The sequence below is a fragment of the Medicago sativa genome, chromosome 2 (assembly GCF_051527215.1).
Source record: "Medicago sativa cultivar Bolivia chromosome 2, Bolivia_mono, whole genome shotgun sequence".
Taxonomy (NCBI): Eukaryota; Viridiplantae; Streptophyta; class Magnoliopsida; order Fabales; family Fabaceae; genus Medicago; species Medicago sativa.
This window is the reverse complement of record NC_140750.1, coordinates 53,026,487-53,038,315: the sequence shown is the minus strand read 5'-3', so window position 1 is coordinate 53,038,315 and position 11,829 is coordinate 53,026,487. Positions and strand designations below refer to the sequence as shown.

Here is an 11,829-nt window from a genome sequence, read left to right as displayed (position 1 = left end):
GCACGGCCCGTGCCAACATGTGGCACGGCCGTGCCAACATGTGGCACTGCCGTGCCACCCTCCAGAGTTGCCTTTTGCTGCTTTTGCTTTGGCCCCAAGTTACTCTGTTTTAGTTTTACCGAAAATCCCTTGTAATTGCTTAGATTTTAAGTTGAATGTAAGCTATAAATAGAGTAGCTCTCCATCACAAATATTCATCTTTATTTTGGGATTCAATAGTGACAATTGTTTTCTTAATAAAGTTCATCTTTTTATTTCTTTACTTTCTTGTTATTTATTTTATGATTTCTCTCTTCTTCTCCATGTCTACGATGAGCATGAGCGAGTAGACTTCTTTGTCTTGGGATCGTTGGATAAGTCTAATGACGTAATCCGGATCAAACCAAGCCTTAAACCTTAATTATATGTAACCCTAATTTCTAATCTAAATTCACCGTTTTAACATGAATTAACCATTATCAAACTGTGGAAGTGAACACGGAGGGTTTGATAATTGTTAATTCATCATCTCAAATATCAATTCATAAAGCGAACGCGGAGCTTTGATATTCGAAGAAGTGAATTTAGACAAGGATTGCGAAACATGAGAATAGTCTAGCAAACCTTGAGACATATAAAGTTTCGATCTTCAAGGGTTCCAAAGGCAATCACCCATGAGAATAGGTGTGGTTGTTGGAGGAATACACTCACTGACTTCGAGAGAAGCTTTGATACACTTAAGAGAAACTTGTCTTTAGAAATTAGGACATACGTAGAATTATAAGTTTAAGGGTTTGTTTGCGAAGGATTCATCATTACGATGAACCAATGATCCCAAGGCTCTCTTTTTATTATTGTTATTTACTTTTACTCAACTGAACCTCTCACTTTATAATTTTTCTTCTCCTCTAATCACTCTCTAAAAGTTAGTTAAATTGAACAACTCCCTAGCGGAACGATACTCTCTTTTACTGCTACTTCGATAGACCGTGCACTTTCGGTGTGGCCTATCAGCAATCTTTGTCGGTGTATTGAGGGGAACAACACATATATACAACATAAAATTGCCTGATAAAAAAGTAACATGAGTTTTTGTTTTACACTAGTTTTTTGTGAGTTTGATTTGTGGTTAACGTAGGTAAAAGAGGGTTAACGGGGACGATTAGTGACATGAATTAGTAATCCACGTGTTATTTTATAATTGGCTAACAGTAAGAACAGTTCATAAGGAATTTTTTTTTGACAAAACAGTTCATAAGGAATTCTGCGTAAGTTCTCTCCTTAAATTAAATTTATTATTATCTATTTGTTACATGTGTTATTTGATAACATGCAAAATGCACTATTATTTTATCTCGAATTACACATTTTTGACCTCGATTTTATAGATTTTTGCAATGTTATGCTGGTATTGTGTGTTTATTTCAGGTATTTGTTGGTTAAAGGTCGTCGCGCGTCAAAATGATGAAATACGGTGAAAAAAAGAAAAAAAAGGTTAAAAAAGGAAGAAAAAAAAGGTTAAAAAGTTGATAAGGCATGTGAGAAGTCAAAGCCAGACCAATTCTTTCCCATGTTTCAGAATCAGTTTTCTCACTTCCTCCATATTCTCCACTACTTGGAACATGATCAGAAGCACTTCAGAGGAGAATTTTGCTTATAAATAGACCTGAATAACTCAATTGAAGGGACCAAAACTTTTAGAGAGAAATTCACTTGTTTAGAAACAAACTTATTGTAGTCTAAGTTTTCGTTTTTGTTGCTATCGTATTTGTTTATTTGCAATATTATTCAGGAGTAAACCTTTTATCCATTCCAATTGTTTTTTTTTGGCTTAATTGCAGTTTTAGCCTCCTAACTTTCTTAAAGTTGCGATTTTGGCCTCCTAAGAAAACAAAAACTACAAAACCACCCCTAAGTTTTGGAACTGTAGCAGTTTTGGCCCCCCAAGGCAAAATAAAAAATAAAAAAAGACACGTGGCACCTCACTTAGGGTGCCACGTCAGCGTAGACCGAGTTAAAATTGGCCTTGGGGGCCAAAACTGCCACAGTTGCAAAAATTAGGGGGTGGTTTTGTAGTTTTTTTTCTTAGGGGCCAAAATCGCAACTTTGGGGAAGTTACTGGTTAAAACTGCAATTAAGCTTTTTTTTTTTTTTTTTTGTGAGAATCCATTCCAATTTTTTTTTTTTTTTTGACAAGAATCTATTCCAATTGTTGTTTCCTTATCTACTAAACTAAATTAGAAAAATAATGTCCGTGGAAATTACCATTTTGCCCTTCTGAGGGGCATTTTGGTAATCCTGTAATTTGAGAGAAGGGCATTTTGGTAAAATCAACGGGCATGGCATATATATTTGGTTTTGCTCACACCATACACAGTTCTCTTCTTCCTTCAAAATTTCCACGCGTTCTCTTCTTCCTCACACCGCGATCTCGCCGTCTCCGTCGTCGACCTCGCCGTCGAACACACCGATTTCCGCAGTTTTCTTCTTCCTCCAATTTTCTGTTTCGTCTTGACCAAAGGTTACTTCCTCTTCCTTTGATCAATTGAGAATCATGCCTTAGGTATAATATCCCACTACTACTTCATTTCCATTTCCTTCTTCAGCATGGTCAAAAAAAACGGCTTCTCTCTAAAATAAAACACACCACCGCCGTCGACCTCGCCGTTGATCTTGCCGTCGCCGCCGTCGAACACACTGATTCACGGTTGTCCATCTTTCATCAGCATGCATGTCACAGATCAAGCCTCAATCCTCTTCTCCTCTACCCTTGAACGTATCCCTCTCCCTCAATTTTCACCTTGGGTTTTCATTTTTATTCAAACAATAATTTTAGAGAATTGAATTTTTCAACTTTCTAATTTTTATTCAATCAATCTAATTGCATGCATGTCTTCAGAAAGTTGTTTTTGTGGGTTTGATTTTGTGGTTTTGGTTTGTTGTTTGGTGATTTTGGTTTAATTTATTGTTATTTTGGTTAATTTTTGCAGATGGTTCTGTCTCATTGGAGATGTAATTCATACATGCAAATTTGTTGGATGAGCTTTGATTCTTCTTTGTGATTCAATTTGGTATTGCAATCTTTTCTTTCTGTTCATCTTTTCCCCAATTTTTTTTTTATGTTTATGTATCAGTAAATTGGGATATTAGTTATTAACAAGGGGTGATTTTTATTAATAAGTCAATTTTAGATTCCTTGCTAATCGATGGAAATAATTGATAGTGTTAATGCAACATGTATAAAGTTCAGATTTTAGAGTCAAAAGGGTAAGAATAAAAACAGAAACTGATTTAAAGTGGACCAATTTAATCGATCTAACCGGTAAAAGAGTGATTTTCTGAATTTTATGTCTGAAATCATAGGTCACTTTTCTGCCACTTAAACAACGAGGACTGAAATATTTAAGTTGATTATTTGTAATCAAATTCATAATATTATGATTTATGTGTTGCTCTATGTTTGGTTGTGTTGTTCTTTAAGGGCAATTCCAGTTTTTGGATTGTATTGAGTTTTATGGTATAGAGATTTCCCAAAAATTGTGTAGCTGTGTTTTGAATTTATGTTGTGCACCTTTTTTTATAACTGCTTTCTTTTTTTTGGACTGAGGTTTCTTGGTGCACAAGATTTGTTTGGTGTTTTTTTTTTTGGAGTGAGGTTTGTTAATGCACAAGATATTTTGTGGCCTTGGCGCGGATATAGAAATTTTTCTCTGAATTTGGTTCATTTGAATGAGGACAGTAGAAACACAATGTATTGAGGAGAATAAAAATTGAGGTTCCTTTAAAGGATTATACTTTGCTCACTTACTTTCATTAAGCTTTTTTTGATAGAGTGTAACACCAATTATGAGTACAAATACTAGAGATTGCAACTTAACAAGAAGAATCTAGAAATAATTTTTGAATAATTCTAGCCTGATTAATATGTAAGATAAATGGTGTTTACTTATATTAATACTTTCTATGATGCAGGGATTTGGCCAATAACAACCTGACCGGTCAGCTGCCTTCCGCAATGTGGAGTTTATCATCTCTTACAACATTGTGAGCAAATTTTTTAGCTAAGAATAGTTTCGATATGAGGAGAGTTTGGAGAAAATTGACTCTCCGAAGGATTTGAATTATGGGAGTCGAAAGAACAATGGCGGTTCAAATGATGTGATTGAAACCGGGACTGCGAATAACACAAAAGATGAACCTTATAATTCAGTTGCAGAATTTTCTGCTGATTCAGTAAAGGAGGGTGATAATTCAGTTGCAGAAAGTTTCTGATGATTTGGTTAAGGCTATGACCTCTGTCTCTGAGATGCAAAGCGGAGGTACTGCGAATGATATACCAGAGAAATCATTGGGCTCTCCAGTTGCGGAAACTGATCTTGCTGTGAAGAGAAGTGAGGATAAAGTACAAGTCTTACCTGATGAGGTTGTTAGAATATCGAGTTTGAAGGAACCCGAGACCAGGGAATTTGACGGGAAAGTATCTTCATCAGTGTCTCAAAGTCCTATTTCTGAATCTACTAAGGGTGTAGAAAATGTTAAAGATTCCAATGCTGCAGAAAGCTCTGAAAATCAGGTTTTGCATCTCTCTCCCTGACACACAAACGAGCGCACACACACTGACACACTATGTATATCTTAAATTTGTTGATATAATCCCGAGTTGTTAGTGAGTGTGATTTGCATTTGAAATTTTAGTGTCTGAACTTTTGTGTTGATAACTAATTTTATAAGCTTTCTTTTCTGAATTATTTACATGCAGTCCCCCGGTAGCTCCGCTTATGGTGCATAAGACGTCCTGGTTGAGTTGCTGTGGCCTGTTTGATGTTCTATCCGGCTCTAGCAGATAAATTCAGGTTAGGGATTTATATATTTTAACCTGGAAAATTTTATATGTGATGTGTAGATGGTTATAAAGCAGATGGGCATGGTTCTTGGATTGGCACTTGCATTCATTCTTGGAACAGGATTGCACTTTGGAGCTAAACTATTTACAAAAGATGTTGATGTCCTGCACCTCATTAGAGTTGGGATCCCGGTAATTTATTCACGTTCAAATTTAGAAAAGGATATATTGATAATCTAACTTTTCAACCCTTTCAAAGAGTGGAACTTACATTCATATTAAATCTCTTTCCAGTTTGTAGCACTTACTCAACCCCTGAACTGTTTGGCCTTTGTATTTAATGGTGTCAACTTTGGGGCATCTGATTTTGCATATTCAGCCTTCTCCATGGTATGCAACTTCATCCATGTTTTAATCTGCTTTGATCTTTTACTTTCAGCCTTCTCCATGGTGAGTCTATATTTTAATCTATACCAATCTTAAAGAATCATTGAAAATAATACAGTTTCAATATACGCAGCACCGATACTTCGCATCAAAGACGTGTTTGGTGTCTGACATGTCTCCGTGTTCGACACCGACATGTGGCTACATTTAATTTTCTTCAATTTTTGACTGGTGCCAACATGTCAGTGTCGTTTTCGGTGTCTGTTTGTGCGTTATAGGCTTCAATATCCAAACTTTTGCTACAATGTTTTGTTTCCTTGAGTAACAAGTATGAAGTTAAGAATATACAATTAGTGGCATTATTTCATTATGGCATTCTTAATTCTCAGGTTATAGTAGCAATTATTAGCATAATTTGTCTACTTATTTTGTCAACCGCTGGTGGATTCATTGGAATTTGGGTTGTTTTGACTATTTATATGAGTCTAAGAGCATTTGCTGGCTTCTTGAGGTAATTATTCTCAAAAATATTTTTATCCTAATGTTTTGTTTCATATTCTGCTACTTTACTTCCAAGACACTTGCAACATTTGGATGAATTTCATTCAATCAATGAACTATATTGATGCAGGATTGGAACTGGATCAGGACCATGGGAATTCCTTAGGAGCTAACTGCACTAAGCTGGCAACATCAATACATAATCATAGATCAAAGCCTCACAAGAGGGACTCAAGGAATTTCAAACCTGGTGGGTTTTCATTTTGATGCAACATTGCTTGCTTGCTTTTCACCAGAAAAATAATAGACTGCTATTTATTGTCTTACTTTTTTGACAGTAATTGGTAGCTTATTGCTGGTAGTTGTGGTTCGTAGGGTTTTAACATAGAATTGTATCAATTGATATTCATAGCACAACTCATTTTTTATTACAAGAAAGTTGCTTATCTAGAAATCTGCAATCTCTGTCTTACATAATACAAGAAAGATGCTTATGATTTTAAAATATGACTGTATTGTGGCATAAATTTGCATCCTTCATTTTCCTGATTTATTTTCTTATTTTTTGAAGGCGGTGAAATTATTGGAGTGGGTTGTGTTCTCAGGATTTCTTTTGGTTTCCTTTTTTGTTTGTTTGTTGTTGTAGATGATCTTATATGTGCCTCTATATTGATTTTAATGGTGTTTTTCATTTTACAAGTAATTGTTATACACTTCGTTGATGTGTAGGCAGTTTTATAGCTGCAGATGCCTATTTGAAATTAATTTATGCAATTTGAAATGACAAGTTTAAGTTGCCATACCACAAAGCCCTTGATTATTTGTTTGAGTTATTGCTTTGAGATCATAACTATTAGGTTGTGTAGTCGTTAGTGTCATATTTGATATTCATACTCTGGTTTCACTTTCCTAATGATTATGTTGTTGCAGTTTGAAGGTTGCATTAGGATATTGCAAGTCAATGGACATAAATATGCAGCAAAGGTGATATTTATGAGTTTAGATGTGGTGTTTAAATGTCTGGCTTTGGCTATCTCATCCTTCATTTTCCTGATTTCTTTACATCATTTTTTCAGGTTGCAGGATTATATGAGTGGGTTGTGTTATGAGGGCTACTTACATATCCAGGTCAGCTTCTATTATTTTTTGGTTTATTTTGTTGCATCTGGTTTCTTTGTAGATGATCTTAGGTGTGCCTCTTTAATGATTTTAATGGTGTTTTTTTACAATACTATATAACTTCATTTTACCAGCTCATTCCGTTTACAATATGTTGGTTCTTTTATTTAGAGTCAAGCACAAGATTCATTGTTTTGTTCTCTAAAAATAGTCTTCTTTTATTGTTGTGTGCAGAATATCCAATTTTTTTATATTTTCACATTATGCACTCATCTCTCTATGCTCTTTGTGTTTCCACCATCTCAGCTTATTTATTTATTTTTAGCACATCATGGAAGAAGAACTAGAGCACATTAGTAAAAGAATTCTCTGGCTGCCGAAAATGGTATCACCGATGGAGCCAAATGAACTAAAAGCAATTGTACTTCAGAATTTTGACATTCATGGTGAGGCCTAGCGAAAACTGTACTTATTATTATTCTCATTTATTTTTTATGGTGTTTCTTATTTTACAAGTAGGTGTTCTCTATTTGTAAACTTCAGATACACACATGGAGTAATTCCCAAAAGCTTAAAAGTTGATGAAAAGGTGATATATTTGATATTCTGACCACTGTGTATGTGAGTAGATTGAACTCTGGTTTTGTTTGTGCTCAAATTTCCCTAATCACTTCATTTTTGGTTTCAGATTTAACTATTCATGTTGGATTTGGAATGTGATTGGTTTGTCATTTGATAACTTGGAACTATTTTAAGGTTGATTTCAAACATTTGATAGGTATTTTTCTAACCAAAGGTATTTTTCCTTTAAAATTTTAGTGCATCCAAATGTGAAGTTAAGTTATAGTGTATCCAAATGTGAAGTTTAGCAAGAACTTTATATGATTGTTGTTTTCTACAACATCTTGGACGAGCCATATTCAAAATCACAAGATTTGTACATGCTTATAGTAATGCATCTAAATTTAGTCCTTTTATTTTTTTCTTCACAAATCACATTGTTTAACCACTAAAATTTCACTTATTAAATTGATGATTCATTCAAATCAATGTCCCTAGAAAATGTAATCCTACATATGACATATATCTATCAACTCATACATTCCTATTTCTTCTAAATGCAGCAACTCAAGTTAACAATATGAAGGGTCCCTTTACAACAGATTTAGGGTTATTAAAAAATATGCATCACCAGATTTGCTTGGAAATAAAATATCATGGATAGAATTGTGTATAAAAAGAGTGATAATATTGATGATGATAGAATGTATCCAATGTATTTTGGTTTTTTTTTTTGTGCATTTTTAGCACCTCAAGTTCTTTGAAAATCACCTGTTGAGGTTGAGAAAAATTTGACTGAAATTGTTTAAAGTATGCTTCAAGGAAGTGCACAGCTTTTGGGGTTGATTGTGTGGAAAGTTCAAAAGGAAGTGATAAATGGGGGAGAGCAAAAGCTGAGAAGCGCTGAGATGGAAATAGAGAATTTGAAAAAGGTAAGACATGAAGATGCAAAAGCAAATGAGAAAGTTGTAGGGATTTTTGCAGCACAAGAACAAAGCTGGTTTAGCAAAAGAAGGAAACTTTGACAACAGATCGGTGCTCTATTGAATGAGTTAAGAGGGTAATGTAATTTTGATGTTTTATTTTATAATGTTGTAATAATGATTCAATGGTATTTCTTTTTGAACAATGATTCAATTGTATTTAATTTTAGTTATTTATCTTATGTTTAATTTATATGTTGTTGATTGAAGACTATATACACAAAGAATAACCTATATGTCAATCTATATGTGAAAATAATAAAATTTCTTAGAGAAAGAGTTTCCAAACATATTATGTAATCATATTATGATCTTCTTATTTTTCTATATCTTTCTCAATATTCTGGGTGATGCTGTGGATAGTGATTTTTTAAGGCTTTAGAGAAAGAGTTGTAAAGTGTGTGGTGAATGGATAGTGGTTTTACTCCAATGGTACGTTGGAGCGTACAAGTGAAACATAATATCTGGCTTGTATGCATATCCGAGTGAATGTGTTATTGTGTAGGCGTGAATTACGTGGTTCATGCTTGTGAATGCCAATTTGTTATTGGTTTGGGATGATATAAATTTGGAAAAGAGAAAAATGTAATCTTTGAATATAAGAAACATAAAAGAAATTTTATTCTGAAAGTTGTTAATTTGTTTTCTTACCATTTCAGGTATGGCTTCTACGACGAATGTTTGAGAAAATATGGAAATGCCAATGTTTGGAAATTCTTTACCGATTTGTTTGATTATTTACCTCTGACTGCCCTGATTGAGAGTCAGGTTTGAGCTTGAATATGTTTGAAAATGTTTCTCTGATTTCTATATACCATTGTCTAACATCCTTTTTTATTGCAGATTTTCTGTTTGCATGGAGGTCTCTCGCCATCTTTGGATACACTGGATAATATCCGCGACTTGGATTGCATACAAGAGGTTTGTGTGTTATTAAATGGCTATTGTAACTGGCAATATCTTACCATTGCAAATTATTTGATACTAAGTACATTTTTATGGAAATCACGTTCAAATTAATGATCTTTTTTCCCCTAACGTATGGTATGCAAAGTAATATATTTTATTTGATATTTCAACTTGCCATTCTTCACTATAGTTTGTAATTGCTTTCAAGATGTTTCATTTCCTCATTAGTTTAGAAAGTTGTCTGCATTTTTCTTTTTGGTTGAATCAACTTTTAATTATTTGCTTCAGCCTTACCAGCTGCTCTATGCTCTTTGGAGGTCTCATCTTTCCCTCAATTAGTATTTCATTTCTGTATATCTTAAAACCATGTTGTAGAGGTTGACTGGATATATTGTCTGACAAGTGGCAATTTTGCTTTTCAATATAGGTTTCGCATGAAGGACCAATGTGTGATCTCTTGTGGTGTGGTCCAGACGATCGTTGTGGCTGGGGAATATCTCCATGTGGTGCTGGATATACATTTAGACAGGATATAGCTGCTCAGTTCAATCACACAAATGGTCTCTCCCTGATATCTAGAGCTCACCAGCTTGTGATGGAAGGATATAATTGGTGCCAGGTGACTGACCGTAACACTTTGATTCATTTCAAGGACACCTAATGCGCTCTATGTATTAACTGCCCTTTTTTATTACTCTTTTAGGAGAAGAATGTGTTGACTGTTTTTAGCGCTCCAAATTACTGCTACCGATGTGGGAATATGGCTGCCATTTTGGAAATTGGGGAGAATATGGATCAGAATTTTCTATAGTTTGATCCAGCTCCAAGGCAAATTTAGCCTGACACTACACGAAAGACACCGAATTATTTTTTGTAACTTCATTTATATCCCTGTATGTAGTTACTTCTTTCTGCTATTACTGTAGATTTGTCTTTAAGAAAAAAAGAGGAGTTTCACTGTTTAAGTGGTGGAGGGTTATCATCAACAACATAATTCTTTCTTTTTGGAGTTTGTCTACTGCTGCTGTCTTATTTGGACAAGAAACCAATAGAATTGACACAATTAGTATTGTATATTTGATAGGAGGAAGCGGCAATAACATGGTATATCTTGTGCTGTAATTTTTTTTTAATTAAAATCTCAAGTTAGAGAGCAGATTTTTGAGTTGTGACCATCATGTTCATTTAAGATTTTGAATGGTGACAAATGCAGGTGTTGATTTTTACATAAAATTGAGTCATACTATTGTGATATCATATCATGGGTAGGGTTGGTGTGGAGACTCCTGAAATAGGGAATTAAGGTTGTTATTTTTTAGATAAAATATAAATAGTTGTCTTCATTAGTACATATATATGAAATATCATTAATATTTCTTTAGGAATTTGTGGAGAATATGGTGAATTAATTTTCACCAAATCCTGAAAAAAGAAAATAAAATGAAGCGATGCTTTTAAAATCATCAAATATTTTTCACACTTAGCATACTTTTGACCATTTATTAGGAATATTAATTGACTATTTATTCGCAGTGAGTTTCACTTTAATATGTAGAGATCTTTGTAATAAACTAAAGGTAAATAAACAATAAGGCCAACCGTACCCTTGCTAAGGATGTCGAGGTCCAGATGGTTCCCGAACTGGAACTTTTTGTTGAAAGAAATTCGGATGATTCAGCGATTAAGGTAAATAAACTAAAGGTCATTCATGTATAGAATAACTAATATGTTTTGATTTGTGTGTCTAAATACAGGGTACTTAATTTGGAATATGTTCTGTAGTGTGAGTCTAAATTATAAGCCTAAAAAACTAAAACACACAATGTTTTTCATCTGAGTGTTTTAGATCAAATCTTTTCTCAAATCTTTACTCATTGACTGTTTTGCATTTTATTTATTATAATTTGATCACATTCAATTCATTGTGTCTAGGCTAATCTTGCAACTATTTTCTTTACCTTAAAATGGGATATGCACCCAAATGTTTCTTCTCCCTAAATACTTATATTTCCCTCATCATTTATTTCTGTTCTTACTTCCATCATGTTATAAATTTCTTTGTTCTAATATACGTAACCCATTGCTAAAAGAAATATAAGAATAAACCATAAAGCATTTGGTAATGCTTACATATCGCAAATATCTACAGGGTGAACAGTCCTAGATTTTATATTGCCTTTGTAGTTTGATATCAGGTCTCTCTCTTTGCCTTTGTAGTTTGATATCAAGTCTCTTTTTTTCTTAATTGGACTTTCTTAGTGTTGGTAGACGTTGCACTATAGTTAGACACCGTTATAGCTTATACCTTGTACGTTTCATCAAGTCACCATGCATTTTTGCTCTTCTTTTGAATATATAATTAATATTACAATTCGTTTCCAAATAGATCTTTCGTTTTTCTACATGCGCCACTTTGAAAAATCGCCTTAACTCTAATCCAAAATTATCTTGACTTGGGGATGCTGTTTTTGTGGTTCATTTTGTGTGATGTAAATATTGGTGTCAATCCCTTTTTGGTAACTCTATGACAGTAGCGCTCAGTTTTAT

General features: G+C 33.8%; 2 protein-coding genes across 15 annotated transcripts; both read left to right on the top strand.

Moving 5' to 3' along the window:
• The first annotated feature begins 3,961 nt into the window (after positions 1-3,961).
• LOC146948843 (protein DETOXIFICATION 42-like) lies at positions 3,962-9,817 on the top strand. 14 transcript variants are annotated; one of them, XM_085745032.1, is made up of 14 exons: positions 3,962-4,552; positions 4,883-5,014; positions 5,117-5,212; positions 5,599-5,720; positions 5,841-5,960; positions 6,641-6,694; positions 6,787-6,838; positions 7,155-7,275; positions 7,373-7,418; positions 7,518-7,607; positions 8,217-8,450; positions 9,033-9,141; positions 9,217-9,294; positions 9,710-9,817. In XM_085745032.1, the coding sequence occupies exons 1-5, from the start codon at positions 4,268-4,270 to the stop codon at positions 5,881-5,883; spliced, it is 678 nt and encodes a 225-aa protein (XP_085601158.1). In that variant the 5' UTR covers positions 3,962-4,267; the 3' UTR covers positions 5,884-5,960; positions 6,641-6,694; positions 6,787-6,838; positions 7,155-7,275; positions 7,373-7,418; positions 7,518-7,607; positions 8,217-8,450; positions 9,033-9,141; positions 9,217-9,294; positions 9,710-9,817. The 14 variants fall into 14 exon arrangements, with proteins under 14 accessions (XP_085601158.1, XP_085601150.1, XP_085601163.1 ...); XM_085745024.1 differs by having other exon boundaries at positions 5,117-5,272; XM_085745037.1 differs by lacking the exons at positions 9,033-9,141; positions 9,217-9,294; positions 9,710-9,817 and having other exon boundaries at positions 5,700-5,720; positions 7,954-8,431.
• On the top strand, positions 8,203-10,093 carry LOC146948842 (serine/threonine-protein phosphatase PP2A-5 catalytic subunit-like). Its single transcript, XM_085748435.1, has 5 exons — positions 8,203-8,390; positions 9,033-9,141; positions 9,217-9,294; positions 9,710-9,901; positions 9,986-10,093. Exons 1-5 carry the CDS (start codon positions 8,203-8,205, stop codon positions 10,091-10,093), a joined length of 675 nt encoding a protein of 224 aa, XP_085604561.1.
• The last annotated feature ends 1,736 nt before the right edge of the window (positions 10,094-11,829 follow it).